This window comes from Loxodonta africana, chromosome 18, assembly GCF_030014295.1.
Source record: "Loxodonta africana isolate mLoxAfr1 chromosome 18, mLoxAfr1.hap2, whole genome shotgun sequence".
In the NCBI taxonomy this organism is placed as follows: domain Eukaryota; kingdom Metazoa; phylum Chordata; class Mammalia; order Proboscidea; family Elephantidae; genus Loxodonta; species Loxodonta africana.
The window spans coordinates 75,057,050-75,083,890 of record NC_087359.1 but is presented as its reverse complement, the minus strand read 5'-3'; the positions used below and the strand labels follow the sequence as shown (position 1 = coordinate 75,083,890).

The following is a 26,841-nucleotide window of genomic DNA, read 5'->3' as shown; positions in this document are numbered from 1 at the left end:
TAATTCCCTACCACTCTGTTTAGAAAGCAATTAGGCAATGTGTATCAAGAGCCGTAAAAATGCTCCTACCCGTTAACTCAGTAATTCCATTTCTGGGAATCTAGCCAAAGAAAATAATCACGTGCACAGGAAAAAAAAAAAAAAGATTTATATACAAAAATGCACATTACAGCATTACGCATAAACATTTTTTAAGTGTTAGAAACAGTCTTAATATGTAACTATAGGAGACCAGTTAATTACACTGCGGACCATGTACTTGACAGAATAATATGCGGTCATAAAATGAGATTTATTAAGAACATATAATAAAAGAAAATATTTACACTATGATTATGATACACTACAAAATAAAAACAAAGCAGTACAAAATTGTATGTAGACTACCAATGTATGAACTTAAAACATTCATATAAAGAAGGCCAGAACAAAATTAAGCAAATATAATATCAGTCATAATGGTATTAGATTTTTTTTTTTTAATTTACTTTTCTACACGTTCCATATTGTCTCCAACATACATGGGCCTGGCGCCGGGCAGAGCTCACCTGAAGAGGGCCTTGAGGTTCTCGGGCAGCTCCGTGCGGCCTGCGTAGCCGGGGTTCATGGTGATGAAGATGCCCACGGAAGGATTCAGGCTGATCTCCTCCCCGAGGAAGCTGAAACGCTGCTTCTTATCTCTAATTGCATCTTGAATGCTTTTTACCTGGGGAACACAAATTAGTAAAAAATGCCTGCACTGTGTTCCCCGGTTGGGGTGATGGCGGAAACTGGGAAACCATGGTTACACAAAACACAAACAAACTGTTCTGTGGCCCCGGACTCTGAAGAGCGGGCACGGGGATGTGGCACCCTGGACCTTCACTGACAGGTTCCAGGCGGTCGTCTAAAAGGATTCTAAGCGGTTAAGAGGTGGCTAAACAGCAAGCTTAACTCTCTCTGACCCTCGGTTTCCTCTGTAATAATAGCCAAAGTGTATTAGCGCTGAAAAGGACACCATGTTTGATAAAGTAGACAGCCAATGAAAATGAGGGGGACCCTCAGTGACACGTATTGACACAGTAGCTGCAACGATGGATTCAAACACGCCAACGATCGTGAAGGCGGTGCAGGACTGGCAACGCTTTCGTCGGTTATATGTGGGGCTACTATGAGTCGGAGCTGACTTGACGGCAGCTAACAAGGCCAAAAACATTGGCAATGACCATAGGCTGCACTTTTTTTGTACTAACTCATTTGACTCTCACACCACCACTTTGAAGAGGGCTCCTTTTTTTTTTATTTTAACCATCATCCCCATTACCCTATGATAATACGGAAGTATTGAGAGGTTAAGGAGTTTGTCCAAAGTTACGCAGCTATGAAGTGGTGATATGAGGATTTGAAGCCAGACAAATGGATTGCCACTGCATGACAGAAAGAATACCAGTACCCACATCTGGACTGGTTTAAGGATTAAGTAAAATGAAGTTTTTCAAGGGCTCAGCATATAGAAAGTGCTTAAAAACAGCAGCTAGCCTGGTAGCTGTTAATACGACCGTCATCACACCAGTTGCGGTCTTCTGGTCCCACGCTGGTTTAGCTTCTACAGCCGCTCTCCGACTGTATCTCTGGAGCAGACTATAAGCACAGGCTGATGGGAATGATGACTCCTTGTGAATGGGAAGTGGAAACAGCCACATGGCAAAGGGAGGCTGGAGAAGCTGTCAGTGCCTTTCTAAAGAGGTCAGGCTGTCCCCCGGCTGGTGCAAACAGCTAACGTGCTCCGCTGCTAACCGAAAGCTGGGCAATTTGAGCTCACCCAGAGGCACCTCAGAAGAAAGGCCTAGCGATCTACTTCCAAAAAATCAGCCACTGAAAACCCCATGGAGCGTGGTTCTACTCTGACACACACGGGGTCACCATGAGTTAGAGTCAACTCGATGGCAACTGGTGTAAAGAGGCTAGACTTTTAGGGATTTAAGCTGAAGCCTGACCTGGTCAGATCTACATGTTAGACCAGTCTTGTGGTAGCGACGAGAGCGGAAAAGCGTACTGACAAGAAATTCAATGATTTATTTTCATCCATGGTTCTTTGGAAAAACATGTACAAAAATGATCAATAACAGGCAAGCCTATAGGCTTGCTCAGCCAGGTCCCAGAGTGTCTTTGATTATTTTCAGCATCTCAGGGTTCTCGAAAGAAAAACATGAAATCTGGGACCATCTCAAGGTTTTGAATAAGCCCCCGGCATGTAAGCTAAAGGGGCCCTGGTGGCGAAGTTGTTAAAAGCTCGGCTGCTAACCAAAAGGTCGGCAGTTTGAATCTACCATCCGCTCCCTGGAAACCCTATAGGGTCACTATGAGTCAGAATTGACTCTATGGCAATGGGTTTTTTCTTTTTAAATATTAGCTAAGAACAGGGTGCTAGAATAGCCATGGGTAGCTGAGTTTTGTGGAGATGGGGCTGTAGATGTGTGTGTGTGTGATAGAGAGAGACAAGGAGAGACAGACAGACAAACAAAAAGACAGATCATCTACTATCAGGCAAGTATCTCTCAAATGCCTCGAAGTATGGGTATTCTCCAAGATGCCTGATGGTTCTACAATTAGGACTTAGCTCCCTTCTCAAAGTGAAGCTGAACACATTGAGACTCACAGAAATTAGTTTAAGACTGAAACTTTTGTTGGGCGTGCAGAATATCAAAGTTATTCTGGCAGCAGGTCTGTAGCACCCAGCATGGTGGCCCAACAGACAGTTTTGTGTGTTCTCACAGCTCTGCCACGGAGCCCCTTACCACCCTCATTACCCTGCAGGACGTTCTAGTGGTAAAGGCTGAACTGCTTGCTGCTCAGCTCCTGGTTTCTCTCGTTTCTCCCATCTACACAATACACAGAGCGATCACCTTGTTACAGAGAGGGGAGGTAAGTGTAATTACCACTTACAAACTGCTCTGATAACTTTTGCTGAATGTTGCGGCAAGAGCCAAGGACCCTTCTGTTGCACGCTCTGACTCAGCACTCTCTCCTGCAACATCAAAGCCCAGAATCCTCCCTCTCTGCAAGAATTTACGATGCACTGTAGGATGGGAGACATCTGTGTTTTTGTGTAAAATTCTGTAGTGGGGCACTTGAGGGAGAGTGTTGAACAGACTTCATGATGCAGTTAACGTTGGAGCATCAGTGTTAACAGAAGGTTCTGTCAGTCTGGTTTGTATAGGACAGGAGGCTGGTTGCCTGGAATTTCCTCATTGTTTTAACAGTAACTGAGGTCCATGGAACAAGCCAATGGGCTGTAACAGTGGCCATTGTCCTGGAGGCCCTGGAAAAGTCCAGAGGTCTTTCTGGATGCCAAGGAGAGAAGCAGGTGGACTGGGATCAGATGGACCAAACTGTAAGCACATTCAGGTGGAAGTATAGGCAGACGAATTGAGCGCTGTCAGGTGCACTCCTCATTCATGGGGGTCTCCTTCTCCTTCTCCACTACAGACACATGGCTAGGGCCTTGAATCTGATACACTCAATGAAGTACTTAAGTCATATTATCTCTCTGCAAGACATTCGTGGGTCGTGCAAATGGTTAATGTGCTCAGCTGCTGACTGAAAGATTGGAGGTTCGAGCGTACCCAGAGTTACCTTGGAAGAAAGATCTGGTGACTTACTTCTGAAAAATCAGCCATTGAAAACTCTATGGAGCACAGTTCCACTCTGACACTCATGGGGTCGCCACGAGTTAGAATCGATTCCATGGCAATTTTTTCTTTAATCTCTCTGTGGGGGAATTGGTAGTTCAATGGTAGAATTCTCACATTCCTTGTGGGACACCTGGGGTTGATTCCTGGCCAGTGCACCTCTTGGGCAGCTGTACCTATCAGTGGAGGCTTGTATATTGCTATAATCCTGAACAGGTTTCAGCAGAGCTTCTAGACTAAGGCTGACTAGGAAGAAAGGCCTGGAGGTCTACTTTGGGAAATCAGCTAATGAAAACTCTATGGATCACAGTGGGTCTGACATGCAGCTGATCACAGGGATGTGCAGGCCCGGGCAGCAATTTGTTCCATTGTGCACAGGGCCATCACGATCAAAGCTGACTCAGGGGCAGCTAATGCCATCTCTCTGCAGGGGACTTATTTTAAGGAGGTCATCAGTGGGCCCTTTGCTACATGAATCTTCCCAGCTTTCTCTCCAGCCCTCTACCTCGCACCTTACATTCCAGGGAAGTGGCCTGCTCTGTGGTCCTCTGTGGCCATCCTCCTTTCAAGCCTTTGCCCAGATGCCTTGTGTTATTAAGATCCTGCCTGGCTGACACCATGCTTCTACCTGCAATCGCAGATTGGGGTCTGCTGCCTTCAAGAAGTGCAGCCCACCCACTCTTCACTCTTTAAGTTGTTTAATCTTTCTGATTTTTTACATTAGACCTCAAGCTCCTTTGGCTCAGAGACTTGAGCCTTTGTGTGGTGCCCAAATGCTTGGAACACTGCTCTGGTGGGCTCCCAAGTCCTTGCTAACTGTCTTCTGCTTCTGGCTGATTCCTGCCTTGGCTCAGCTGTTGGAGCTCACACCACAGGGAAGGGAAGGAAGGAGCAGGGACGCCTGGCCCGGGAGGGTGCATGGGACCAGGGGCTGGTGGCGGTTGCATATGGCCCTGGGCTCAGTTAATCCAAAGCTTAGTGAGCCAACTGGAACAGTGATGGCAAGATTCTGGAGGGAAAAAGTAAGTGGTAACTTACACATTTTAAAAATAGTAATTTCTCTGGGAATTGCCACACAAATGTTTTTCCCAGTGGATATATAATTCTGCTTGGCCAGTCTGACGGGAGCATGAAAATATCCACCTACAAGGACACAGGAACATACTCACTTTTCTAGAAGTTAGTGGGCAGAGGAGCACAGCCGGGCAAGGAGCGAGACGAGCAGGCAGAGGAGGAGGGGAGGAGGGAGAAGGGCTGTCAGCAGCTGCTGCGGCTTCTGCACCAGTATGCCAGCCTGGAGCAGTGTGCCAATAATTAAGTGCAATTTTCTCCTTGGCAGGATGTACGGTTTTAAATGTTACCAGCCCAGATTTTCCCCAGGCTGTTGTCAGACCTCTTTTTGGGATTTCTCCTTACTGGTGTGTTCCTAGATAACGGTGAGAATGCATCTCAGAAGCAAAAGGGAAGTGATCTTGGGGCCTCCGTCACCGACCTCATGTTAGGCAGTTTCACAGTAGGGTAAGTTCACAGTGCCTATTATGCACAGGAGCCCCTGGATGATACAAATGGATAACACGCTCGGCTGCTAACTGAAAGTTGGAGGTTCAAGTCTACCCAGAGGTACCTCGAAAGAAAGGCCTGGTGATCTACTTCCCCCAAAATCAGCCATTGAAAACCCTATGGAGCACAGTTCTACTCTGACACACATGGGGTCACCGTAATTGCAACTAGTGGGCAGCTGGATTATTCCGAGGGGTGCTGGCTGCCGGGCACTGCTTCATTGGTTAGGACACTGTTAAGGTTGGTCAGATTGCCTGAGGCTGGGTCAGCTGAGAGGAGTGAAGGGCATAAAGGAGACTGGGGAAACCAGGGTGTGTGCTTCCCCTTCCCTGCTCCGTGTGCTCCAGCCATCAACTGCTCTTCAACCCATTTCCTTCAGCGCTTGGTTAAATCAGAGTTGTGACTGTCATTTTCATCGTCACAGAGACTAAAATTTATTGAGCGCCTACTCTCTGCTTGCTGTTGTCCTGGGTTGCCATCAAGTTGCCTCTGACTCATGGCGACCCATGTACAACAGAATGAAGCGCTGCCTGGTCCTGCACAATCTTTATGATTGTTGGTGTGCTCGAGTCCACTTTGAGGCCACTGTGTATTTTGAGTGCCTTCCAACCTAAAGGCTCATCTTCCAGCCCTATATCGGACAATATTCTGCTATGATCCATAGGGTTTTCACTGGCTGATTTTTGGAGGTAGATCACCAGGCTTTTCTTCCTAGTCAGTCTTAGTCTGGAAGCTCTGCTGAAACCTGTTCACTATGGGTGACCCTGCTAGTATTTGAAACACCGGTGGCATAGCTTCCAGCATCACAACAACACACAAAGCCAGTGGAGTAGGACAAACTGACAGAGGGGGGTTGGGCCTATGCTCTGCAGAGCTTTGTTTTAAATGCTTCGCATATTTTAGCTCATTTAATATTTATTACAACCCTATCAAGTAGGTACTTCTATTAACCCCCTTTCAAGATGTGGAAATTGACACATGACTTACCAAGGCCACACAGCTATTAAGTGGCAGAGCTAGAACTGAACATTGGCAGCCTAGTTTCACAGCCCACATGCTTAACTGTCTCCCTACTCCCCGTTCTGGCTAACCCCGTTCTACAACTACCTGCTTCTTTTTCAAAATTTCATTTGAACACGGAGTTTGCTTATACAAAATCTGGAGCCCAAGATGGGTTCTATGCTGAACCTGGCCCTACCATCTCAGTCGGCTCCCATCTACCCTTCTGCTGGACTCCTAGGGGGTACACACAAAGACAGCCCTCTGGCAGCCCTGTAGCACTGAGTTCCACACCGGGACGCCATCGGGTAACTATCCATAATGGATAGTCCTGGACTTCAGTGAGGGCAGGCACACAGCAGGGCTGCAATCTGACTGATGAGAGCAGCAAAAGCTAGCTTTTCCAAGTCTGTGGCGAGCACCCAGAAGAGAAGGTGAGGAAGGTCATAAAGGCGAAGATGAAAGAGGTAGAAATGAAGGTGAATAGAAATAACAGAGGACATTAAGCAAAAGAATTAAGAGATGGAAGAATACATCAGAAGTTAAATACTTGCTATGGAAGAAATAAGAAGAAAAAGACCTGCACACATGTATAATCATGTAGTAAAATGAAAAGGAAAAAAAAAAAATCAATCCCAATAGCCACAGCTTGGGAAAGCCTAGGCTTATCTCCTGGTTTTCAGAACCACTCTGGGCCTCTAGAATAATCATTCTGGGAAAGCTTTATTTTACTTGTGTTAATTCACATTTTATACCCCAAAATTCATACAGACCATATAGAGGCACAGGAGGAGAGTTGCTTCATTCTTTGGCTCTGAGTTGCTAAGCTATTACTCAGAGGTGAACGCAGTGAGAAAACACATTTTGTTGGCCCAGCTCAGGTTTTTTTTTTTTTTTTTTAAACAATTGAATGAGTTGCTGACTTTCAGAAATGTAAAGATTTCCTAAAAAAAAATCTGGATTTTCAGCTTTTCTTTGAAAAATTAAAAAATCTGCCTTATGCTCTTGCAAGGCAGAGGTGTGCTGGTAAATGTCTAACCACGGTCTCTCTAACAATACAAAAGTGCCCCTGTCTTTTAGAATTTCCAATTTCTGTGGAAATTCTCCTACCATAGCCGATTTCAAGCCTCCAACATGATACCACTGAATGCGGAGTTGGGAAGAGAAGCACACAATTAGCTCTTGTGAGCCAAGCAAATCAAGGGCTCTAGTCCAAGAGAATATTCACGGCCAACCACTTGGCTTCTTCCCTCTATTAATTCCTACTGAATCTCACAAACCTAAGTACAGGGACCATGGGAAACGAGAGAACAGCACCACGTTTCTGTTTATTTAGGAAATTTCACTAAGACACAGTCTGGACAAAGGTAAGTGGGGTGGGGGTAAGAGTTAGTCAGGTAGGAGCATCACCTGGCTCTTAAACACCAGTGGTGGAAAGACTGGCCACTGCAGGTAAATAAAAGGACTGCACAGGGCTTCCAGACCACCTGTGGCTCCAGTGGTGGCTGGAGGTCAGGGTGGGCCATGGCATAGCTGGTGGCGGAAGCTCCCCCATTGGTCCAGTCCCCAGCTCAAGTGCTAGGGTCTAAGCTTAGATGGCTTCAGCACCTTGCCCACAGCTCCAGGTCCAGCCTACCTAGGACAGGCACAGCATGCTTGGAGGAGAGAGGTAACAGCATGTGGGGGCTTGTGGATGGAGGCTGGCTTCTCCTGAGGGCAGGCCGTCCACTGGAGGCGAGGCTTTCTCCCCACGGCTGACCTTCTGCCTGAAGGTAACTTGCAGCCCCCTTATTCTGCCCCTGCCCTCGACCTCACACTATTGCTTAAGAAAAATGCCAATAAATCTGAATTTCACCCTATTCCTTTGTCTGGGCCTGAAAGAACTTAACAGAGGCCTATAGAGACCAAAGAGTCCATCATAGCTATATTTTTCTTTGTCTGTACTATATACACACTGCTTTTGAAACAAATGCAAACAGTAAGAGGAAAAAATTAATCATATGGTCGTGTGGGTACAGAGTAGGAGCACCAGGCATGCCGTTGTCCCAAGGACCCCACCACAGCTTTCTTCATTCCATTGTACACTTATAATTACCTTGCCCTTTTGAAGTAAAAGGTGTGGGGCTCTGAAACCATTAGCTCCCCTGTTGAGGATCGAATTGTGCTCCCCCCCCACACAAATATATTTTGAGTTCCAAACCCCTGTACTTGTGAATGTGATCCTGTTTGGAAAAAAGGTTTCTCTTTTGTTATCGGCTTGGCCAAACAAGGTCTTCCCAGAGTAGGGTGGATCCTAAATCTAATTCCTTCTGAATGGTGTCTTATAAAGGGGAGCACAGACACAGAAAGACACACACATATGGCGGGAAGAGAGACAGCATGTAAAGATACATCTACAAGCAGCCAAGAAACACCAAGAAATGCCTGGGGCTGCAGAAATGAAAGAGACAAGGATCTTCCCCTGGAGCAGAGACAGAGCTTAGCCCCACCTGTGCCCTGAATTCAGACTTCTAGGTTCCAGAACTAGGAGGAAATAAACTTCTGTTCTTTAAAGCCACCCACTTATAATATTTTTTATTACAGCAGCACTAGGTAACTAAGACATCCCCCTAGGGCAAGTGACTTTTCTGATTTCAGTTTGTTCACATAAATAATGGGGATAATGGTGGCTACTTTTTTACCATGGATGTTGTGGAAATGCAAGGTATGATACATGAAAAGAGACTGGTGCAGAACAGGCTTTCAACAAGGGTTTGCCCACTTTTCCTTCCCCTCCCCACTTCTGTTGCTCCCATTGTCTATAGGATCTTTACCCAAATTCAAATCCTTTCCATCCTCTTAAGGCCTGGCTTCAAGATAGTGTATTTGGAAGTCTTTCCCCATACTGTGCATCAGAGTTCAAAGCACTTCTACAACACTGAAGAGTGCTTGCCTCTGTCCTAGGAGCCCAAGTTATTAAAGTGAAGGATCATGTCCTGTTCATCCTGGCCCCCTCCACCCCAGTCATCAGCACAGTGCTCACTATGTTGTACGGGTTCATGAAATGCTTTCTGGATGGCTTGAAAGACTAGTGGCATGGGTACATAATAGCTGACCAAAAAATGACTTCACTCAATAACATTCATCCTGCTATCCTCACTTTATATACAATTGAGTGAGTTAGGCAGAGAGAGATGAAGCAGTTTGCCAAGGGTCTCAGTGAGGAAATGGAAGAGCTGAAATTGCAGCCCTGGTCTGACTGCTTCCCAAGTTCATAATATCCTTTTCAGGGAGCTGTACTCCACCATCTTGGTTGATCCTTTCCATATCCCTATGAAGCAGGTGGAGTCCCTGGGTGGTACAAACAGTTAATGTGCTCTGCCACTAACTGAAAGGTTGCAGTTTTGAGTCCACCAAGATGTGCCCCGAAAGAAAGCTCTCATTATCTACTTCTAAAAAATCAGCCACTGAAAGCCCTATAGAGCACAGTTCTGCTTTGAAACATACAGGGTAGCCATGAGTCAGAGTTGACTTGATGGGAACTGGTTTTTTTTAAACAAAGCAGATAGGAGAGATATCATTTATTCCTTTTACAGAGACGGAAATAGAGTCCCTCAGTTAGTAAATGCATCCACCTTGGCGGTGTGGTGGCTTTAGGGGACCTACAGAATACCCATATGTGAGAAGAACCTCCACCCAGGCCTGATTCAGAGAGTGGAGGAAGGAGCATACAATGACAAGCGGAAAAGGGACAGGGAAGTAGGTGCCAAACAGAGACTGAAAACAAGAGGATGTAGGTTTCCACAGTGACTGGCGTGAAGGCCACAAGACTCCCACCAATTTCTGGCCCCCATACCTGCACTGCCACCACCGACAAGACCTCCACGGAGATTCTGTTAAATTCATCAAAACAGCCCCAGGCACCAGTCTGAACGAGGCCTTTGTAGATGTTGCCACAAGACTGCAACAAAATGTACAGAAATTAAATTACCAATAGCACTCGACTTACCAACGCAGGTCTAATTCATTTTCCATCTTCCAGTCCCCTAAGGACCATTGGTCAGAAACTTGTACTAAAATTTCAAGAACAATTAAATTTTTGATGGCTATGGGGTGCCATCAGGATCAAACAGAACCTTTTCAAGACACTTGGACTAAAATCTCTTTAAAATGTCATCAGGGTTGCATTACTGTTGATTCTGTAGCTTTCAAAATCCCAGGAAATGAATAAAAGATGACTTTTCACACAACATACAGGCAAAAAAACCTTTCCATTCAGTCTATGGCATGTGCTGATGGAAAAGTTTATGTCTGTATCTTTAAATCCATGTCCAGCTACACAGGTCTCCCAGAGTGACAGAGAGCTGGAGTTGGGGGTGGGAGGTGGTACCATCTATAGAAAATACACTACTGGTAAATCTTTTCAAATGAGAACAAGGAAAGAATTTCAAAGAGAAGAAAGCATTTCTGTCACAAAAATTAAATCCATTCTGGACATTCAATGTGAACAAGTAAACCAAGAAGCAATATAAAGAGACAGGCTGCTGGAAGATACTCTCGAGGCCACTTGCAAGAAGACATCATGAAAATGCTGGAAAAGTCTTCAAATAATGGAAAAGTCCATTTACTCAGTGGACATATTTTGACCATCAGCTTTGTGCATAGAATTATGCTAGACATAGGGGGATCAGTCCCTCTAAGAATGTGTATTTAGCTTGTGGAGATCAGGCAGACAAAATACGTACACTGCAATGTGAGCAGTGGTCCCAATGGATAATACAGATCATAAATGTTACAGGGTTCAGAGGAGCGGGTCAAGGTGCGCTCTCTCTATATATGTTGTGGTTGTTAGCTGCCATGGAATCAGCTCCAGTTCATGGCAACCCTGTGCACAACTGAACAAGACGGTGCCCGGTCCTGTGCCATATTCATGAACATTCGTATGCTCAAGTCCATTGTTGCAGCCACTGTGTATTTTTAGTGCCTTCCAATCCAGGTGGTCTCAACCTCCAGCACTATATGGAACAATATTATATGTAAATATATATAAATAGTAACCTATTAAATGTCACAACTACTAAGTGGAAGTTCAGGAATGAAATGTCACAGTCCATGCTTGTCCACATTAATAGTGACTTTGAAACCTCTTTAAGGGTACAGCCTGTCCATCAAATGGAAACTCAATACATAAAACCAAAAGAAGCAGAGTTCTTATGGGTGGATACTTGTCACCCTATACTTTATTCCATCAGGCCCTGCAGCAGCAGAACCCCCAAACTCCACATCACCCCATTTGCATACTCTACCACACATCTCATGTACTAATAACTAGGCTAGAGGTTTTGCCTTGCCATGGGATGGTGAGTTCCTGGACTAGGATAAAGGCAACAAGAATAGGTTGAAAGCCTGGAAGTGAGAGATATGCCAAAGGAAGAATCAACATCAGTGACTGATTGGAACCAGAGAAGAAAGGACATGAAACAATGAGAAGGTCTTCAGATTTCCACCCTGAACAACAGAGAAAAGTCTACTATTGGTGGAAATGATGAATCTGGCACGAAGGATGACATGAAATCAGTAGGAACTGCCAGAGAATACAGTGCCCATCACAATATGAGAGAGGATGTCTCAATAGAGATGTCCACTGACTAGTTAGAGAGAAAGGACTTGGGGTGAGCCTGTAAATAGATATGGGAGTCATCAGTATACAGGTAAAACATAAAATTATGAGACAGTATCAGCAAATGAGATCTAGAAGGCAAGATTAGAGAATTAGGAGGAGAACAGTGGAAGTATAATGTTTCAGAGGCCAAGAGAGCAGGCAGTCTCGAGAGTGAGTGTTCTACAGTGTTGATGCTACAGACAGGTCAAAAGGAATTCCAAATACTTTCATGTTCAAACACATTCGATGCTTCAGCAACAGCTCTTCCAAACTGAGGTCAAAGGGGGCAAGTATTGTTACTATAATATAAAGAACGTCTCAGAACTAAAACTGCAACCATTTCCAGAGTAAGTGGCTAGTTTTATGGGTTTTCCCACTAGCACTAACAGAATAAAGCAATAACTTTCTCTTTCTCCCAATTCTCCACAGTGTTCTTAAGTTACCAGATTATCTCTACATGCCCAATCCTCATGATGCTAAATGGAATGATCCTCCCTTATAGAACTCCAGAGGAAGAAGAGGGAATCCCAAAGGTCCTTGACTCCAGCCCAGCCTTCCTGTTTCACCACCTACCTCCTCCATGTGTTCCCTTGGTATCATTTATCTATCTTTTTATGTTTCTTATTCTTTCCTTTCCATTTCTATTACTCCTTCATCTGGCTCCTCACTGTCTGTGAACTTGTGATGCATCTCAATACTCAAGGAATCTCCCTTAAATACCCTTTTGGGCATGCGCCCATTTCTGTAGCCCACCACTTCAAGGTCAACTTTTCTCAGGGGCTTTTGCTCTTTCCTATCCTTACTCAACCTCTTCTATTCTGCTCTTCTGTTCCCCAATACCCTAATGTAGTTCAGACAGTATTTTCATTGCTTCGTGTTTATTTTTAGCTTTGTATCTGAAGAAACAGAAAGAGAATATGTTGCTGTACGTGTCATGAACGACACCTGGAACAGAAAGCAAAACAGCTCTCCCTGACCCTCCCTCCATTCCTCTCCTTGTCCCAGCCAGGTCCTGAGGGGAAAGCTAGGGGTGAGGTCAGAACGAGGGTAGGGGAAGATAGCTGCTGCACATTGAACTTGGTCGTGTCTTTAAAGCTAATATCGTAATGGGTTAAACCAACAAACCAAACTCACTGTTGTGGAATAGATTCTGACTCACAGCAACGCCATAGGGTTTCCAAGCCTGTAAATCTCCATGGAAGCTGACTGCCACATCTTTCTCCTGAGAAGCAGCTGGTGGTTTCTAACCACTGACTTTTCAGTTAGCAGTCAAGCACTTTAACCACTATGCCACCGAGTTAGGCTGTGTAAAAACATCATGTGTCCTGTTTGACACTTACCCAAAACTTAAACAAACTCGGGTCTCGCGCCCTCCATGATGTCTTTCCTGACCAGGGAACTCCAGTGTATCTCTCCTGTTCTGAAATATCCCAACACTGGCAGTTTGTGGATCATGCATAAGCACTCAGAGTTCTGCTGCCTGGAATCTCCTTGTCTCTCCAAACAGTCTAGGTTTCACCTTGTTACATATATGTATGTATGTATGTGTTTATGTTATCTTCCCACAATGCTCAATACATGTTGAGCATTGGTGTTATTCAATAAATTAACTTGATTGCTAAATACAAAATGGTAATAATAATAATAATAATAATCCTGAACAGCAGAATAACAAAGAAGAGAGGAGTTTTACAAAGAGCTTAGTGAGGCCGTTTGGTTACAAAGGGTATTTGATGTCTTAGAGGCATCACCTTCCTTTCAATGTTTTTCACTGTAACTTTACTTACTGACCTATGACACGTCTGTCAGATTGCTGTACTGTGGTGGCTTAAGTGTAGCTATGATGCTGGAAGCATCAAATACCAGCAAGGTCACTCATGGTGTAGAGGTTTCCTGGAGTTTCTGGACTAAGATGGACTAGGAAGAAAGGCCTAGAGATCTACTTCTGAAAATTAGCCACGGAAAACCCTATGGATCACAACAGAATATTGTCCGATATAGTGCTGCAAGATAAGCCTCCTAGGTTGGAAGGCCCTCAAAATACACAGTGGCTGAAACAATGGATTCAAGCATACCAGGGATCGTGAAGATGGTGCAGGAGCCGACAATATTTCATTCTGTTGTATGTGAGGTCGCCACGAGTTGGAGCGGACTTGATGTCAGCTAACAACAACAACATACTTACTGAAGTTACTCGGATACGTGCTAGGCTACACTCACATGACGGAACCTTTACTCATAGTTCAAACAAACCAGGATAGACTCCTACTTTCACCCTGTGCTCTAAGAGGAATTTGTGGGGCCAGAGCTCAGTGATTAGTTTTCAAAGGATGGGGGAAATGGCCTTAGTGAGCCCTGGCCATGAGGCCAACTCGTTTCTTTCTGTTTGCTATGCAAGGCATGACTTTCAGGAAATCTGGCTGATTTTTTTCCATCAATACGCCAGGTCTTATACATCTAAATGAGTGTGTCCCCCAGAATGTTCCCCTTAGAAGACTACATTTATTTCAAAAATGTCACTGTTGCTTAACCATGGAAGAATCCAGAGACTTAAAATAATCTTAAGGCTGAATTTATTTCTTTAAAGGGAAAAAAATCTTTAAAAGCTTCTGTCAGCTTGACTTAAAGAGAAACGTTATCTGAATGTGCTCATCAATAAAAGCTAATGTGTTAGAATTTAGGAGATGTGGACTATGGGGAGGACAGTTATTTTGGGTCTGAATCCTATTTTGTTTGCTTGCCAGGAAAAAAACGTGAGGCCACAGGATTCTGCAACTCTTTGTACAGCAAAATTATATTCAAGAGAAATTATTAAAGTTATAGGAGAGGAATAGCATTGAAAGAGGCCTATACGTAAACAGAGGAACCCTGGTGGCATGGTGGTTAAGCACTCAGCTGCTATTTGAAAGTTGGTGGCTCGAACCCACCAGCCTCTTCACAGGAGAAAGATGTGGCAGTCTACTCGCATAAAGATTTACAACCTTGGAAATCCTATAGGCAGTCCTATTCTGTTCTACAGGGTGGCTTTCAGTTGGAATTGACTTGATGCTAATGGGTCTGGGTTTTAGTGTATATGTAAATGGAACAACCAGAACAGGAATAATGACAATGTTCATGCATTATGAAGAATGTGACCAACGTCACTGAACAATTTGTACAGAAATTGTTGAATGGGAACCTGAAAACACAATATTATTAAAAAAAAAAAAAGAGTCCTATATTTGATAATGGCAAAGTTCTCTTGAAATCTCTGGAGTTATTTTTAAATTAAATTATTTAAAAATCAATATACCACATGATTTATAAATGTAAATATTTTATCTATTTAATGCAATTATTTATTTTTTCCACTTGAAATTTATTTACATGTCATCCTGTTTTCAAAACGGACTTGAGGCCATTTATAAAAATATATACAATTAAATAATATTAAATAAGATGAAAGGGAGGCAATCTGTTATTACATGTTTTTTAAAAAAATCTCTATAAGGCCTAGTTGTGAGCAGAACGGTTTTAGCTAAGAACTTGCTTATTGAGCCTTTTGTCTCTCTCGCTTTTCTCTGTGACACAGAACCTGGACTGAAACATTGCTCAAAAACTGATGAATGTCTGAATGGCTAGCACTCGCTTTGCATCCGTCTTCCGTGGGCAGCTCCTGCCGTGAGCCGGGGTTGACCGAGTGTGTTTCCAAAGGCCGTACTTGCCCCTGTACCCGCTCTGGGGAACGTCCCATTTTATGACCAGCTGCCGTCAGGTTGATCCTGACTCGTGTGCGTCAGAACAGACTGTGCTCCACGGGGTTTTCAGTGGCTGATTTTTCAGCAGATTGAGCACCTGGACTTTCTTCAGATGTGCCCCTGGATGGACTCCAAACTTCTGATTAGCAGCTGAATGTGTTAACTGTTTGCACCAGTTTGACAGAAGAGCACAGATACGTCACTATGTGAAGATGTGTGTCTTTACACTAGCCACTTAAGATCATTTCTGTGCCTGCAGGTCAAACAGTGACTTAGGACTTTGAATATGTTCAGCTTCTTCATTTTACAGATGACAAAATGAAGACTGAAAAGACAAAGTAGGAAGTGGTCTAAGACGGTAGCACAGTTCGATGCCTCATAACATCCCTTTTACAACAAAGACCTGAGAAAACAGTGAATCAGATATAGATGATAACTTTGGAACTCGGAGCATCAAAGCTAAGCCTGAAGAATCAGACCAAGTGCCAAGTACAAAATCAGCCGAACCTGCGTAGCATGGCCACATTGAGACAAAACAAGCAGTGTTCCCAGCTGAAGCACCCATCACTTGCTGCAGCCAAGCAGGAGCAACTGCACCCATGTCTAGAGCCAGGGAGGAGTGCTCCCTACCCTGAAAAAGTTAAGTCTACTCACTTCACTCACTGCGTCCCTCCTAGTCCCCCATTCTGGAGGCCCGCAGACCTGTGGTGCCCTCCAACTCCTCATTCATTCCCCATGTGATTATGATCTAGAAGCACTCACCACTGTTCTGCACCCTAAGCTAGGGGCCCACGGACTGGTGGTGCCCACCTCTTTGCTCAGCCACTTGTGTCAAGGGCCTGGGACTGGTGGCGCCTGCCTCTCCACCTAGCCACCCATGTCAAGGTCCTGTGGACTGGTAGCATGCCCTCTGCTATCCACTCAGCTGTGTAGGGCCCACAATCCAGTGGTGCCCACTTCTCCACCCACCCATCCACTCCAGGGGCCCGCAGACCAGCTGTGCTCTCTCTTAAGCCCAGCCACCCAAGCCAGAGCCTGCAGACTGGTGGTGTCTGCTTTCTCTGCCTGGCTGCTGGAACCAGGGGCATGGGGACCAGGGGCACGCCCTCTTCTGACCAGCACTGGGGGCCCAGGGAATTGCGGCATCCACCGCTCCACCGACCCACTGATGCTGGGAGCCCATGAACAAGAAGCACCTCCTCAATGCCCAGCTACCTGTGCTGGTGGCCCACAGATCAGCAGTGCCTCCTACTCCCTCATGCCACCTGCACTGGGGACACAGTGACCAGTGACACACCTTTCCCTGTGTTGTACTGTAGCAGACAGGGGCACGTCCTCCTAGTGGGCACCTGTGGACTGGTAGCATTGTTCTTGCCACACCCCTGCACTGCTTCTATCCTGCAACCAGAGGTTTGTGCCCACTCAGCTACATCCTCAGCCACCCCGCAAGACCAGTGAACAGAGACCCACACTCACACAGCCAGCTGCTGCCCCACTAGGGCAGCCAGACTAGCAGCCAGAGTAACAAGCACATCCTGCCTACTCAGATATATCAACACAAAACAAAATCAGGATAAAGCAAACATACAGTAAATATATTAAAATAAGAACGCCTTAATGCCTTGGAGGCAACAGACAATATCAAATCACATAAAGAAGTGGGACAAGATGGCTCCAGGAAGTGACCAAAATAAAGAACCAGGAAACCTTCCAGAGGAAGAAATGGTAATGGAACTACAGATAAGGAATTCAAAAGACTAATATATATGGTTTTCTGAGAGATCAAGGAAAACACAGACAAAACCAAGAAAACAAAGACAAAGCAATAGAAAAATTCAGGAAAACAATACAAGAAAAAAAATGAAAAAATAAATAGACAATTAGAAACCATACAAAAACAGCAACTAGAAATCCAAAAGATTAACAATACAATTTGAGAAATAGACAACTCAATAGAAGGACATAGGAGCAGAATTGAATCAACGGAAGACAGAATCAGCAAAATAGAGGACAAATTCCTTGACACCAATTTGTTTGAGGAAAAATCAGAAAAAAAGAAGAAAAATGAAGGAGCCTAAAAATTATATGAAACGCTATCAATAGAAAAAATTTCCATGTGATCGGAATTCCAGAACAGGAGTAGGCAAAAAAAAAAAAAAAGCACTGAAAGAGTTATCAAAGGTTTGCTGGCAGAAAACTTCTCTAACACATCATGAAAGATGAGAGGATATCCATCCAAGGAGTTCAATGAACCCCACACAGGATAGATCCCCAAAGAAAATCAACAAGATGAATCATAATAGAACTTGCCAAAACCAAAGACAAAGAAAGAATCCTGGGAGCTGCTCGGGAAAAAATGAGAAACCATCTACAAGGGGGAATCAATTAGACTAAGCTTTGTTTACTTGGCAGAAACCACGCAGGCAAGAAGACAATGGAATGATATATATAAAACCTTGAAAGAAAAAAATTGTCAACCAAGAATTCTATATCAGCAAAATTGTCCCTCAAATATGATGGCAAAATTAGGACATTTCCAGATAAACAGCAATTAAGGAAATCTGTAAAAACCAGACCAACATTACAAGAAATATTAAAGAGTCCTTCAGAAAGAGAACCAGCAATGCCAGACAACAACCCGAGATTAGGACACAGGAAAGCATCAGCCAGACACCACCCAGATATAGAATTCTCAAAAATAAAACAAAGCTAAAAGACTGGAAACAGGGAACCAGAAACATCAATCTGTAAGTGACAACAACATCAAAACAAAAAGGGGGAACAGTGCAGTTTCATATGGAGAGAAAGTCAAGGAGCTATCAAGAAATAAGACTGCTTTAAACTTATGAAGAAAAAGGTAAATTTCAAGGTAACCTCAAAGAAAGTTAACAAACCTACTCATCAAAATAAAATAGAAGAAAAACATAAGGACTCAATAAACACAAGGCTGGGTAAACACAAAATCAACAACAATGAAAGAAATGAAAAGGAAATCCACAAACAAAAAGAACTCAGCACAGAAAATTAAGTGGAACAAAGAAACCGTCAACACCACCACAAAAAAAAAAAAGCTCAACAAAATGACGGCAGTAAACTCATACCTATCGATAACCACACTGAATGTAAATGGCTTAAATGCACCAGTAAAGAGACAGAGAGTGGCAGAATGAATAAAAATACACGGCTCATCAATATGCTGTCTACAAGAGACACACCATAGACATAAAGGCATAAATAAAATGAAACTCAAAGAAAAGAAAAAAATACATGGAACAAACAATAAACAAAAAACATCAGGAGTGGCAATATCAATATCTGATAAAATAGACTTTAAGGCAAAATCCACCATAAAAGATAATTAAGGAAATTATATAATTAAAGGGTTAATCAACCAAAAGAACATAACCATAATAAATATCTCCACACTCAATGACAGGTCGCCAAAATACATAAAACAAACTAACAGCACTGAAAGAGAAATAGTTTCATAATAATAGTAGGAGACTTCAACAAACCACTTTCAGTGAAGGACAGATAAACTAGAAAGAAACTCAACAAAGATACAAAAGATCTAAATGCCCGTCTTCTGGCCAACATGGCACCACAGACAGAAGCACCGTGCTGTCCCTCCACAGCAAAGACCCAAAAAACTAAGTAAAACACAGACAAACATCATTCCTGGAACCTGAAGTGCCAAATGAAGAAGTAGAGAACTCAGCCAAGCACGGAATGGAATAAGAAACTGACAGAGGATGGAGAGCAAGGAGAGAGAAGTGCAGAGGGCCCCATCATATAATGCCGCCCGGATCCGCCATCTTGGACTCCAGTCAGGGCAGGCAGGAAACATGGGAAAGCAGCTTCGCGGAACTCCCAGCAGGAAACAGAGTTCCCGGTAACCAGCGATACATGCTTTCCCACCCCCCATTCTCTCCCTGCTGCTCTACCTCCAAGCTTCCTGGCTGGCTGTAGTGGCTCAGCCTGTCTGGGAAGTTCAGCATCCCTGCCACTTGGATTCACCCCAACCACACTGGAGACTAGTAGACAAGGAGTATGGGAAAGCAGCTTCATGAAGTTCCTAGCAGGGGATAGAGCACCCGGTAAGGAGCGATATACGCTTTCCTAGCCTCCCCCTCTTCCCCCCACTTCGGTCTTCTCTGCTTCCTGCCAGCTGCAGTCTCTTGGCCAGGAGGCAACTGCTTTGGCCTCAGGCTGCTTGGATTGGCCCTGTCCGCAATGGCTGGGCCCCTGAGCTGGTATTGCTTCTTTCCATCTCTTTTCATTTCTTTAGTGCCTCCTACCACCCCCCCTTCTTTCTCTGGAATACCTGGCTCTGTGTGCCATCTTTGCTTCTTCCTGAAAGGCTGTGAAGCCCCCCGCTCGACTGGTGAACCACTCCCCCGGCTGGTGACACCATGCTGGTGGGATCCCTGGGGCTTTTTTTCCCCATGTTTTGCTTTGTCCTGTTTTGTTTGTTTGTTTTCTTTTTGTTTTCACAGCTTGGGAGCCCCTTCTACCAGGCTGCACCACACAGCTTAGGAGCCACTCCCCCAATCTGTGCAGCCATGTAGGTGGGATCCCCGGGGGCATTTCTTTTTTTCTTTTCTCTCTCTTTTTTCCTTTATGTCTGTCTTCATTTCTCTGTTCTTGTCTCTCTACACTTATCTTATTTTCTTGTCTCCTGAATACCTGGTGCTGTGTGACATCTCTACCCCCTCTAGCCAGGCTATACTGTGCAGCCTGGGAGCCATTTCCCCAGTCTTAGCAGCCCCACCAGTGGGACTCTGGGACTTCTGCGGGCTTTTCTTTTCCAAAACTTTATCTAGTTATTTTTTTCCAAAACTTTAGTTATTTTTTCTTCCTCTCCCCCCTTTTTTTTTGCTTTTTTCCGTTTCCTAGTTTCTCATTGCTCCACTCCAACGGCAAGCTCCCTTAGCATTCTTCTTTTTTTTTTCTCTTTGTTTGCTTGTTCATTTTTAGCTCCTGTTTTTCTCTCCTCTCTCTCCTCTTCCCATATCCCTGTTAGCACTACACATCACAATCCCCTCCCCTTCCTGCCTACATGCACTGTGCACTAAACATCACACCTCTGAGCAGCACAGGCATGGCCTACTGGAACCTGCCCAGCACAGATTCCTTGCCTGTCCTGTCAGCCCTAGTATGTGGCACAAACAACCCATCCCAGCCCCTCCTTTTCAGCGGGACCTACCATGCTGCACCACAGCTGAATGACTGGTCCTGCCCATTAGACAAGGAGGTGAAAAGTATTGTGAATACAGACGAGCAAACAACAAAGAATGCACAGCCCGGCTGCTCAGATGTAACCAAATAAACTAAAAAAGCAGGATGAAACAAACAAATCTACAATCAAGAAATGAAGAAAATAACTACTGAATGTCCTGAAGACAGCAGACAATATCATAAAACATAAAAAAAAAAAACCAGGACAGGATGGTTCCAGTAGGCATCCAAAATAAAACACCAGATGACTTTCCAGTAGAAGAAAAGGCACTAGAACTACCTGACAGGGAATTCAAATCTCTAATATTCAGAGTAATCTAAGAGTTGAAGCAAAAAGCAGACAAAAACGAGGGAAAAATAGACAAATTTTTGGAAAAGGTAGACAAATTCATGGAAAATACAGACAAAAAAATGGAAGAATTCAGGAAAATAATACAGGAAAAAAATGCCAAAAATAAATTCACAACTAGAAATCATACAAAAACAACAATTAGAAATCCAAAAGATAAACAACAAAATTTCAGAAATGGACAGTGTCATAGAAGGGCTGAGGAGCAGTTTTGAAACAATGGAAGACAGAATCAGTGAAATTAAAGACAAACACTTGGATACAACTCTATTTGAGGAAAAACCAGAAAAAAGAACAAAGAAAAATGAAGAAAACCTGAGAATTATGAGGGATACAATCAAAAGCAAAAATTTGTGAGTGATCAGAGTTCCAGAACAGGGAGAGAAAATGGAAAATACAGAGGATCATTGAAGAATTGCTGACAGAAAGCTTAAGCCCTAATATCATGAATGATGAAAAGCTGACCATCCAAGAAGCTCAACGAACCCATATAGGATAGACCTCAAAAGAAAAACACCAAGGCACAGCATAATCACACTCGCTAAAGCCAAAGACAAAGAAAAAGTCCTGGAAGCAGTTCAAGAAAAACAAAAAGTCACATACAGAGGGTAAACAATAAGACTAAACTCTGATTATTTGGCAGAAATCACGCAGGGAAGAAGGCAATGGAATGACATATATAAAACCTTGAAAGAAGAAAAAATTACCAACCAAGAATAATATACTCTGCAAAACTTTCGTTCAAATATGATAGTGAAATTAGAACATTTCCAAATAAACAGAAATTAAGGGAATATGTATAAACCAAACCAAACTTATGAGAATTATTAAAGGGAGTCCTTTGGTCTGAGAACAAAAAAAAATCAGACCACAGCCTGCACCTAGGACGCAAGATTGTACCAGCCAGATACCAACTTAGGAAATGAACTCTCAAGGACTATTCAAAACCAAAACAATGCAACAGGGAACCAGAGAGGTTAATCTGTAAATGACAACATGTAAGATCAATAAAAGAGGGAATAAACAGTATAGGCATAGAACTTTCTAATACAGAGGAAGGCAAGGCGATACCAAGTAATAATAGACTGGTTCAAACCTAGAAAGTTAAGGAGAAATTTCAAGGTAACCCCAAAGAAAGTTAACAAACCTCCTCATCAAAATAAAGAAGAGAAACATAAAGTCTCAATGAAAACAAAATCTACAAAAACAAAAGAAATGAAAAAGAAATCCACAAACAAAAGGAACTCAGCACAGGAGAGTAGGAGGAACAAAGAAAACGTTAGCACCACAAAAAAAGCACTACAAAATGAAACAGCAATAAACTCTGATAAAGAACAACAATGGATCTGTGAAGCATCTCATAACATGGATGCATCTGGAAGTCATTATACTGAGTTAAATAACTTAATCACAAAAGGACAAATATTGCATGAGACCACTACTGTAAAAACTCATGAAAAGGTTTACACACAAAAAGAAACAATATTTGATGGTTATGAGGGAGGGGATAGGTGGGGATGAAAAAACACTTAATAGACAAAAGATAAAGCAGTATCTTTGGTGAAGGGTAAGGCAGTACACAATACTGGGGGAGCCAGCACAACCTGTACAAGGCAAGGCCACAGTAGCTACACAGACTCATTCAAACTCCCTGAGGGACCGAACTACTGGGCTGAGGGCTGTGGGGACCATGGTCTCAGGGAATATCTAGCTCCACTGGCATAACAGAGTTTATAATGAAAATGTTTTCCATTCTACTTTGGTGACAAGTGTCTGGGGTCTTAAAAGCCTGTGAGCGGCCATCTAGAATATTCCACTGGTCTCACCCCTTCGGGAGCAAGGAAGAATGAAAAAAACTAAAGACACAAGGGAAAGATTAGTCCAAAGGACTGATGGACCACATCTACCATGGCCTCCACCAGGCTGAGTCCAGTACAACTAGATAGTACCTGGCTACCACCACTGACTGCTCTGACAGGGATCACAAGAGAGGGTCCCACACAGAACTGGAGAAAAATGTAGAACAAAATTCTAACTCAAAAAGAAAGACCAGACTTGCTGGCCTGACAGAGACGAAAAAACCCTGAGAGTATGGCCCCTGGACACCCTTCCAGCTCAGTAATGAGGCCACTCCTGAGGTTCACCCTTTAGCCAAGGACTGAACAGGCCCATGGAAAAAACCAAGACTAAAGGGGTACACCAGCCTTGGGGCAGGGACAGGAAGGCAGGAGAGAACAGGAAAGCTGTTAATAGGGAACCCAGTGTTGAGAAGGGAGAGTGTTGACATGTCATGGGGTTGTTAACCAGTGTCATACAACAATGTATGTACTAGCTGTTTGATGAAAAACTAGTTCATTCTTTAAACGTTCATCTAAAGTTCAATTAAAAAAAAAAAAAGGATTACAGGCAAAAGATCTAAATGCCGCAATAAACCAACAGGACCTCATAGACATATACAGAACACTTCACCCAAAAGCAGCAAAGTACACATTCTTTTCCAACATACATGGATCATTCCCCAGAATAGACTACATCTTAGGCCACAAAGCTACCCTCGATAAAACCCAGAACATTGAAATAATAGAAAGCTTTCTCTCTAATCACAATGCTGTAAAAGTAGAAGCCAATAATAGAAAGAGCAAGGGAAAAAAAATAGGTGGAAACTGAATAATACCTTGCTTAAAAACCAATGAGTAATAGAAGGAATCAAAGAAGAAATAAAAAAATTCTAGAATTAAATGAGAATGAAAACACAACATACCAAAACTTTTGGAACATAGCAAAAGCAGTGCTCAGAGGTTTATTTAGAGTAATGAATGCACACACCAAAAAAGAAGAATCGGCCAAAATCAAAACATTAACCCTATATCTTGAGAAAATGGAAAGCAGCAGCAAATGTAGCCCACAGTCACCAGAAGAAAGGAAATATAACTAGAGCAGAAATAAATGAAACAGAGAACAAAAAACAATAAAAAGAATCAACAAGAACAGAAGTTCGTTCTTTGAAAGGATCAATAAAATGGACAAACCACTGGCCAAACTGACAAAAGACAACAGGAGAAGCAGCAAATAACCCGAATAAGAAATGAGATGGGTGTCATCACAGCAGAAATAAAAAGGATCATAACAGTACACTATGAAAAATAATACTCCAACAAATTTGAAAATCTAGAGAAAATGGGCAAATTTCTAGAAACATGCTACCTACCTAAACTAACACAAACTGAGCTAAAAAAAACTAAGCACACCCATAACAAAAGGAGAGATTGAAGAAGTAATAAAAAACTTGCAATAACAACGACACCAACAAAAAGCCCTGGCCCAGACGCTTTCACTGGAGAATTCTACCAAACATTCAGAGAACAATTCGCACCAATACTACTCAAGCTATTTCAGAGCATAGAAAAGGGAGGAATACTCTTGAATTCATTCTATGAAGCCAGCATAGCCCTAATACCAAAGCTAGACAAAAACATCATAAAAAAGAAAATTAAAGACCAATATCCTTCATAGATGCAAAAATTCTCAAAAAAATTCTAGCCAATACAATTCAACAGCATATCAATAATAATAATAATAGTAATAATAATAATACATCATGACCAAGTGGGATTCATACCAGGTATGCAAGGATGGTTCAACATTAGAAAATCAATCAGTGTAATCCACCACATAAATAAAAGAATCACATGATCATCTCAATCGATGCAGAAAGGCATTTGATAAAGCCCAACACTCATTCCTGATAAAAACTCTCAGCAAAATAGGAATGGAAGGGAAATTCCTCAGCATGATAAAGGGCATTTATACAAAACCAAAAGGCAATCTTATTCTCAATGGAGAGAGACTGAAAGCATTCCACGTGAGAAGGAGAAACAGACAAGGATCAGACGATAAAATTACCACTCTTACTCAACATTGTACTGGAAGCCCTAGCTAGAGCAATAAGCCAAGAAAAGGAAATAAAGGGCATTCGAATCAGTAAGGAAGAAGTAAAGCTATCCCTATTCCCAGATGATATGATGCTATACATATAAAATTCCAAAGATTCCACATGAAAGGTATTGGAACTTATAGAAGCATTCAGCGAAGTAGTGGGATACAAGATCAACATAGAAAATAAGTTGAATTCCTCTACCCCAACAAAGAGAACTTTGAAAATGAAATCAGGAAAATAATACCATTTTAAATAGTAAGGGAGCATACTCACCTGTAGGTATAGTTTTGGTTGTGTATATTTCTAAATACATAATTTTAGGTATAGAGGGTCCTGGACTGAGAAAAAATGTAGAACAAAACATCAGATTCACAAAAACAACTAGACTTTCTGGTCTGAGAGAGATTGGAGGAACCCCTGAGACTATGGCGCTAAGACACCCTTCTGACCAGGAACTGAAGCCATTCCTGGAGACCACCCTTCAGTTCAATAGACAAACCCATAAAATAAACAGTAATACCCAAGAGGAATGTGTTTCTTACAACCATCAATTAGAAGAAATCAAAAGAACGTTTGCCCGAAAGCAAAGATAAAAAAGCAGGAAGGGGTAGAAAATCCAGATGAAAGGAAACGGGGAACCCAGGGCAGAAGTGGGGAGAGTGCTGATACGTTGTGGGGAATGCAGCCAGGGCGATGAAACACTTCAAGTACAAACTATTGAATGGGAAACTAATTTGCTCTGTAAACTTTGACCTAAAGCACAATGAAAAATTAAAAAAAGAAAAGGCGAAGTAACCGGCTATGGTCATAAAACTCATTAATGGAATCAGACTCCGCAGTGTGTGCCTCCTGGTCGCACCAGAGAAGACTTATTTATTTATTGGTTGAACTAATTTATTGGGTGAACTGTGAAGAAGCATGCAGAGTACTTCCTTGTCTGGGCTCCAGCACCTGGGGCAGGTGGACCAGGGTAGCGTGGATAAGCCACATCCCTGGTTTGGGCTTCCACCCAGCTCCTAGGCCCTCCCAAGCTCAGTCAGCTTGTACCTTGTAGTCCATCTGCTCTGAGCAGTTAAACACGTAGACCATGATGCCCAGCGCTCGGCCCAGGTCCTTGGTGGTCTCTGTCTTGCCTGTGCCTGCCGGTCCTGCGGGAGCCCCACTCATGGTCAGATGCAGAGACTGGGTGAGGGTGATATAACACCTGTCAGACAAGGAGGACACAGGTCATTTTCAGGTGGCCTGACAAATCGCTCTGGCCCTGCTGGGCCCCAGTGAGACAGCTGAGATTCAAGGCCAGGTGGGACTCTGGAACCACTGAGTTCTGACACTGATTCTATAAGGAAAGCCAGGACCTACTCCTGTCTGCTCCCCACAGTGCAGTGAAGAGAACTTTCTAAAGGGCCCATCTGATCGTAACGCTCCCCTTAAAGATCATCTGTGACTCTGCCAGGCCCTTCCTGATGCTACCCCTTCCTCCTTCTGTAGCTTCATTTCTCATGGCTCCCTCACGCCCCAGCACTCTAGAGTCCAGCCACATAGAGTGACTTTCATTTGCCCAAACACACTAGGAGTATGTTTGTACTGCTCTGACCTCCCACCCTCTACCCAGCCCCCAAACCCATTTAGCCTACCTGGAGATGTTCCTCTTCAGTCTTTGCCTGGCTAATGCCCACTCACCCCTTGAGACTCCTATTGGACATTAGTTC

The 26,841-nt window shown here is 43.3% G+C and overlaps 1 protein-coding gene across 1 annotated transcript in view; it reads right to left on the bottom strand.

The window, feature by feature from the left end:
• DNAH9 (dynein axonemal heavy chain 9) overlaps positions 1-26,841 on the bottom strand; it is a 486,803-nt gene that overhangs the window by 307,907 nt on the left and 152,055 nt on the right. Inside the window, exons 27-29 of the mRNA XM_064271783.1 lie at positions 26,180-26,336; positions 10,066-10,170; positions 549-706 (exon numbers count right to left, since the gene is read on the bottom strand). Of these exons, the coding sequence (XP_064127853.1) occupies positions 549-706; positions 10,066-10,170; positions 26,180-26,336 (420 nt within the window). The remainder of the gene's footprint in view (positions 1-548; positions 707-10,065; positions 10,171-26,179; positions 26,337-26,841) is intronic.